The sequence below is a fragment of the Poecilia latipinna genome, unplaced genomic scaffold (genome assembly GCF_001443285.1).
Source record: "Poecilia latipinna isolate Pla-1442-1.1 unplaced genomic scaffold, P_latipinna-1.0 Scaffold5262, whole genome shotgun sequence".
Classification (NCBI taxonomy): domain Eukaryota; kingdom Metazoa; phylum Chordata; class Actinopteri; order Cyprinodontiformes; family Poeciliidae; genus Poecilia; species Poecilia latipinna.
The window spans coordinates 11,262-18,868 of NW_015117878.1; the positions used below are offsets into that span (position 1 = coordinate 11,262).

The 7,607-nt window shown below is 36.4% G+C and overlaps 1 protein-coding gene across 2 annotated transcripts in view; it reads left to right on the plus strand.

The window, feature by feature from the left end:
• LOC106943402 (perforin-1-like) overlaps nucleotides 1-7,599 on the plus strand; it is a 15,294-nt gene extending 7,695 nt beyond the window's left edge. The window contains exons 1-9 of one of the 2 annotated variants that reach the window (XM_015026718.1): nucleotides 1,137-1,495; nucleotides 3,057-3,136; nucleotides 4,566-4,611; nucleotides 4,887-5,029; nucleotides 5,115-5,253; nucleotides 5,382-5,462; nucleotides 5,736-6,220; nucleotides 6,304-6,397; nucleotides 7,389-7,599. In XM_015026718.1, the coding sequence (XP_014882204.1) occupies nucleotides 1,235-1,495; nucleotides 3,057-3,136; nucleotides 4,566-4,611; nucleotides 4,887-5,029; nucleotides 5,115-5,253; nucleotides 5,382-5,462; nucleotides 5,736-6,220; nucleotides 6,304-6,397; nucleotides 7,389-7,598 (1,539 nt within the window). In that variant the 5' untranslated portion in view covers nucleotides 1,137-1,234 and the 3' untranslated portion in view covers nucleotide 7,599. Of the gene's footprint in view, nucleotides 1-1,136; nucleotides 1,496-3,056; nucleotides 3,137-4,565; nucleotides 4,612-4,886; nucleotides 5,030-5,114; nucleotides 5,254-5,381; nucleotides 5,463-5,735; nucleotides 6,221-6,303; nucleotides 6,398-7,388 lie in introns of those variants that run through there. The other variant, XM_015026717.1, reaches the window with a different exon arrangement.
• Nucleotides 7,600-7,607: the final 8 nt, after the last annotated feature.

Below are 7,607 nucleotides of genomic sequence, written 5' to 3' on the forward strand. Positions count from 1 at the left end.
ATGGATGGATGGATGGACACTGTTGTTTTTTTTTGTATTGTGTAACAAAAACATACATGATAAAAATTAATTAAATTGAGTTAAATTGATAAATAACAGATTGTTCCATCATGCAAAAAAAAAAGAAAAAAGGGGGAGTTTCAAATTCAAGTAAGCTGCTTTATTTTGGTGCTTTTGTTAGGGCGGGTCATTTTGACCCGTAGGTCAAGGGGAGTAAAAACAATGTTAAGATCGCACAAAGGCGAGAACTGTTTACTAATGTTTCACCATCAATAACTGCTGCTCCCAATAACAAATATGCTCTAACTCAAAAATGTGATAGTAGCTTATGCTAACACATGCAAAAATAAAATATAACTGAACAAACATACATATATAAAAATGTACATAAAAGTTCAAATGCATGTATGAATTAAATGTGTCATTGTTTCGATAAATATGTAAATGTATTTAATACATGGGTAAGAAATATTACCCATATTAAAAATATTAACATGTTTAAACAATATTTAACCATTAAGTCTGACTTGTATTCAATTCAGATTAAAGTCATGTGTTAGCAGCAGATCCTGAATTTATTTTATCTGTCAGCCAGACCCTCTAAATTCAATGGGTGACTATGTGCTACACTGTTAAAATGAATGTTGCTGTAAACAGATATTTACCCATGTATTAAATACATTTAAATATTTTTTTGAAACAATCCCGCATTTAATTCATACAAGCTTTTAATCTTTTATGTACATTTTCACATATGTATCTCTGATCAGTAATTTTTATTCTTGCATTTGTTAGCATAACCCTTTCTGTAACACTTTGACGGTCATGACAACTTGACATTAATCGAGAATCATCATCTGTCATAAATATGTCATAATAGTTAATTATCAAAATTTTAAATGTTATGTAACTTTGTGTATTATTACATTACAAAATTTTGATAAATAAATGGTTAATGTCAAGTTGCCATTACAAAGACTTTTTAAATAATGTCAAATTTGCATGAAAAGTGTCATTATTTACTGAATGACATTTAATGAGAACCGTCATAAATATTCATGAAAACTCCTTAATGTTTATGGCAATGTCATGTCAGTTTTATGCACACACCTTCAAATAGTGTATAACTTTGTTATATGTTGTATATAAATAAGTCATAAAAATAACAAAAATGTCATGCATTATGTAAAAAACAGTTAATTCCTTTTCTATCTTTTTGCTTCTGACTACAGCGATGCTGCCTGATTCAACTTCAGCTTTCCTTCTCCTAAGCGTCCTCCTTGTTCACTCCTCTGTTCTGTCATGTCGGCTCGGGACCCAAACAGAGTGTGATGCTGCTCCTTTTTTACCAGGTCACAACCTGGTGGGGGAAGGTTTTGATATAGTCACACTAGAGAGGAAAGGAGCTCACGTGATTAATGTGAAGACTTACCTGACCGCTAGAAACACCTGTTTTCTCTGCTCCAACCCTCTTCAAAACGATGTCTACCAAAAAGTAATTTAAGAACCTTGTGTTGCCTTCTTGCTGAAACTGTGGAATATAAATGAAATTAACTTTACCTTTAAAATGTATAAATAAACAGCTGCTACGGAGGTCCAAAACCGAAATAAGAAATAAAAGCATAAATATGTACACTGCTCAAAAAAATAAAGGGAGCACTCAAATAACACATCCTAGATCTGAATGAATGAAATATTCTAATTGAATACTTTGTTCTGTACAAAGTTGAATGTGCTGACAACAAAATCACACAAAAATCAATGGAAATCAAATTTATTAACCAATGGAGGCCTGGATTTGGAGCCACACACAAAATTAAAGTGAAATGTTCCCTTTATTTTTTTTGAGTAGTATATTTTAATAAGAAATAAAAGCATAAATATATATTTTGTTTTTCCTTTTTCTTACACTTGCATTTCCGTCAAGTAATGCTCTATATTACAATGTCACCAGGTGACTCTGAACCCCTCCAGTCACTGAATAGATGCTTAAAACAGATAAATGTGCCAAAACTTTCTGCAGCTGAACAGAAACAAAACTGAAGTTATTATTTTTGGACCTAAAGAGGAGCAGTCTAGAGTTATAGATCTATAACAATTTCACACTGATTTTGACTCAGGTCACATGACCTTGAAGCTATTGAAGAGAAATACTAAATTTAAACTTACAAAATAGGTCAAAATAAAAATGTAGTTAAAATGGAATAAAAATACATGTGCCTCATATGTAGCGTTTAGTACACAGATTTCTAGTCTATGTGGCACACAGTATGGAAGCTATTGAAGAAAACATATTATTTAACATTAAAGTCATTTAAAATATTAACTATGACTTGACATTTTAATAGAGGGTAGTGTGTCTCATGTAAAAGCATGGATTACCACTTTCCTGTATCAGTTGGTCACAAGTCAAGGCATTTATTAACATTTGTTTGACCAGAGTGTTTGGTTCGGAAATTTGTTGACTATGTGAACCTCCGAGCACTTGGAGAGCGAGAGAACGGCTGGCCGAAATTAGCATTCATAAATCGGATCAACCTTGAGCTAAACACCGCTTGCTCGGCAGATATTGGACTATCCAATATCCAACTTGTAAACTAACTTCACTGCAGTCGGTAACACAATAAAACCTCCGGGATAAAGCTTGTTTTGGTCTGTGGCCTGCAGAGATAGCACCGAGCGACTGCGTGAGACGTAAATGCCCCACAATGTCTGACGCAGTGACGTTGGTTCCAAAGCTCTATTGACCAATAAGAGAGGAGGTGGATATAGAAGTCAGCTCTCCTCATTAACATAAACATGCAGCAGAAAAAGAGCAAGCAGAAAAGGGAGAAGCAAAAACAAAAGACAAAACAAAATATTTACTTTTCTTGACAAAAACACGTTTAGGGGAAATGACTAAGAAAATATATACATCACGTGACGGAAACTCGTGTAAGGAAAAGGAAAGCAAAATATAGGTTTATGCTTTTATTTCTTATGTCAGCTTTGGTCCTCCATAAGCTGCACGTCTGTCTTGAGAGATTAACAACAATGTGACTTTTCTTCATTTTAAGCTTCCATCTTCTGTTGTGGACTTCCATGCCGTCACTCAATGCAATCCTGAAATCCACAGCAGTTTTCACACCTCTGCTAGGTAGAGTATTTAAACCGCATTGTGAACACTGTAAACATTGAATCACATAATTTCACTAATTATAGGATTTTTTTTTTCATGTTACAATTACATGTTCCAATCAAGAGTATATGTTTATTGGACCTTTATGTGGGAAACCAACACATAGTGCATAATTCTGAAGTGGGAGCAAAATATGAAAAATGTGGTGTGCATTTATACCGATATTCTGATGCTTAATATATTCAAGTGCAACCAGTTGACTTCAAAGGTCACCAATAGAATAATTACATACATTTTAAAAACCTCATTATTTTAATTATGATGATTTTCAACTGACAAGTAATGCAAACCTAACATTGAAAATTGGTGTGGGACCCAAGTGGTAATATTGATATAGTTAAAACTGTTGCAAATGTGAGCAGGGTTTTAAAAATGAGCTTTTAAAATTTGAAAATTAATTTTAAAAAATTACAAAAAAAAAAAAAAAAAAAAAAAAAAATGCAGGGCAACGTTATGCAGCAGAGTCGATTAAAAAAAATGTCTGTGGAAGGAAGTTGGAATGGAGTCTTAGCTAAGGGACGGGGGCGTGGCCCTCTCGCCGGCACTCGGTCTTCTTCTCGCCACCAGCCAACCGATCCGCTGCGGCCACCAGCAGACGAAACTTGGCAGCGATCCAGCTACTCGGTCCTTAACGACATCCAGCCCTGCGATCCTCCACAGCGATCCCGCCACTCGGTCCTCCACAGCGACCCCCATTCCTGCAGACATACTAGTTCCGACTAGTTCCAGCTGCTACCCCTGCACCGTCATTCTGGCCCCTCTTTCCTTCAACTACACAGCTATCCTTTTTATTCCTGATTTCCTGGTTCATACGCTGCTTAACTAATGGGGAACACCTGTACTGCAGAAGTGGGCGTCTTCGGCTGTGGGTGGTAACGCGACATGAAAAGTAAAACACAAAAAGTCAGAAAAACATGCAACACAGCAAAGCCAAAAAATGATAATAATAACCCAAAAATAAATATAATGGCAAAAGTAAATAACTTCAAAATGTCACAGCAAGCAAATCCAAAACAGCAAATGTAAAAAAAAACCCCATAAAATTAACTCTAAAAAGGAGGCCACATTACCACACTGGAATAAGACAGCAAACCAATAGAAATATTTCCTAATACAGAAATGCGGGTTTAATGAAAAGGATGTTTAATACCTGCTTAGATGTTATTTTCAAAAGTACTTTTAATCTGAAAACCGAGCCACATCTGGAAGCATACTCTTAATTTATTGAACATAATCGTAGTTTATGAATACCTGCCTAAAAATTCCTATGTATTAAAATAACAATAGTTAAATCAACAATTTCACAAAGCTAGAAAACATGAGCACCTTATTAAAAATGAACTGCATAGATTTTAATAATAATTACTTCTTTAAAATGTCCCAACAGCTCTCTGGTTGAGGCTTACACATCCCTAGACGACAATGATTGGATGGTAAGAAACATCTCAAAGCTGAACATTTCAGAATATTTTCAATGCAGCCCTGAGTTTTGATAACTCTCTGATATAAACCCTTTCTGATAGAAAGCATGCTGGGTGATCTTTCTTTCACCATTTCATTTCAGTTCATATGTGCTCTTCCAAGAATTGTATTATCTTTTTAGTTTGCATCCAGTTAGAACTGAAGTAAGTGATTAGAATAGTGATAGAAAAATATGGCTTCTTGTTTAACACCTTATAAACTACATGTGTTGTCTGTATTTCATCAGGTTGGCTTGGATGTTGAAAAGATTTTGTTTGACAAGTTAGATGTGGGAGGAACCGGCACCAAAGCCTACAAGTTTGTTTCACAAAGGAGCAAAGAGGATCGCTACACTTTCAGCATACACAGTGTCACCTGCAAACGTTATGGGTAGGATGGAAATTAGACTTTTCTCATTGAGTTCGGACAGGCCATGGTTATAGAAATAATTGTCTAATTTTGTCTTGGTGTCTAGATTTATATTATCAACCAAACCTCCCTTAAGCTTAGAGTTCGAAAAGCAGTTAGACGTCCTGCCAACTCACTACAACTCCTCCACTAAGAACGAGTATAGAAAGCTGATAAACGTCTATGGCACACACTACTTCAGAATGGTGATTACTTTCTCTCTCTCACACACACACACACACACACACACGCGCGCGCACACACACACATTGTGAATTAGTTACATACATTTTTCTGCAGGGAAGCATTTTAAAGAAATTTAAACCTGTTTTAGGTTAATCTTGGAGGGCGACTGAGACGAGTGACATCTTCACGAAGCTGCTTGTCCTCCATGAATGGGTTAACTCCAAGTGAGGTAACAAAACGCACAAAACAACAGATTTTTACACAACCATATGTGATACTTCCATGATTCTAATTTATCATGACCAAATACATGAAGCAGCACAGATATGAAGTTTATCACTTTCAACAACCTACTTTAAGAAATTTTAAGTGTTATGGTTTTGTTTTGTCCATTTTAATTTCCAGAGGATTTTTACATGGACATATTCTTCTCTGGCTGTTTATGTAAATGTCTGGTATAATAGAGCTTTTTAAAAAATCTCTGTGCTGTTCTTTCACCCAGATCCATAACTGTTTATCTATGGGTGTTGCTGTTGGCTTGGGGAAGATGAAACTCTCTAGTATCCAGAAGTCTTGCATTCGTGTCCTACTAAACAAGGACTCTGCCACTGGCTACAGCTCTGGTCTCCACCAACACTTCACAGAGGTGTCAGGAGGAAATGGTTGGTTGGGGGAGTTTTCAATTTCCCAAAATGATTCCATGGGCTACATGAACTGGCTAAAGAGCCTGAAAGAACATCCAGATGTTGTTTCGTTCACCCTTCGGCCTCTCTATCAGCTGATACGAAGCAAGTATCAAAAGGAAGGGATGAAAACTGCTATTGAACAGTATTTGCAGGAAAATGCTGTGAAGAAATCACCCGAAGAACCACACTGTAAAGCCAACACTCCTAACTGCTGCCCTCAGCACACCTCAAGGGGAACTCTATCAGTGACCATTGTTCGAGGCTGGGATCTATACGGAGATGTTATTGGACAAACTGATGGGTGGGTTGATGCAAAGGTAAAAAACAAAGACCTTATGGAACCTGATGAGCACACCTTTTATATGGCTCCTCTTTTGTTCACAGCTATGCCAAGATGTTCTATGGTTCCATACAACGCAGGACCAAAATGATCGAATCCAATAATCCGAAGTGGAACGCTGAGTTTAATTTGGGCAAGGTCAGTAAACGTTATCATCACAGATTAGCTGAAAAAGCTCAACAACAGACAAACTGATCCATTAACTCTGCTGATGTAGTAGAACTTATAGAGTTAATACCAGCATCTATTTTTGCAAAAAAATCAACATTAAATTACCGGCAGTGAGGAGAATTAGGTTTTTATGCATCAGTCTTGAAAGAAAGCTGATCTATTCTTTGGTGCCACCAAAACTATGTTAGCAAAAATTTCATAATGGATCAAATATAATTTAATATCAGAAATGCATTGTAGTTTCAATTTCAACTAGATGATGTTAAGTTATTGATCATGAACTAATTTGTCCTTCAACTTGTTGCTCACATGAACCAGCAGCCACAATGACAAGAAAAGAGCACCTCCCTTTAGGCCCGACTCGTTCTTGTTTCGGTTCTCAGAACCAACCTGGGTGTCTGTGGACATGCGGCTCAGCACCTGTATAAAAAAGAATGTGGTTTTACCTGATTAGACCATGCACATTTTATGGTGTTTTTGGTCAAGTACAAATAAACAGAAAAAAATCTGAAAATATTTGAACAGAAACCACTTTACATATATATTCAAAACAAAATCAAATCAAATTTTATTTGTATAACACATTTCAGCAGCAAGGCATTTCATAATGCTTTACATCATTAAACACAAAAACACAGAGTTGAACATTGAATAAACAACCAAAAACATTAAATTTCCCACTGAGTTGAAGTTCTGCCCTTCAAATTGGCAGAAAAAAAACAGTGTGGGGGGGGGGAGGACACCAACCCCCACCCCTTTTAAAACACCGGGGTAAGCAGACAGCTTTGCTGATGTATTTCATATCTTGTGCTGTTGTGTTTCGGCTGAGATTACTCTGCATTTATCAACTTTTGAGATGCGTGGAAAACATTTTTATTTTCTATATCACCTAAATAATTTGACTTTGAACGTCAAAATATGCATCTGAATGATCCTCCATTCACATTTTCTCATGAAGGTTGACACAAGCCTGGTTCTGACGATCGAGGTTTGGGATGAAGACTGGAAATCTGAAGACCTTCTCGTACACTGTGAGAAGTACCTGAGCCCTGGCACGCACACTTTCACGTGCAAAGGAAAATTTGGAAACGTTGAGGCTAAATACACTCTGACCTGTGAACCGTATCTGACTGGAGAAAAGTGCAGTCGTTATAAACCATTTCCTTAGTGATAGGGG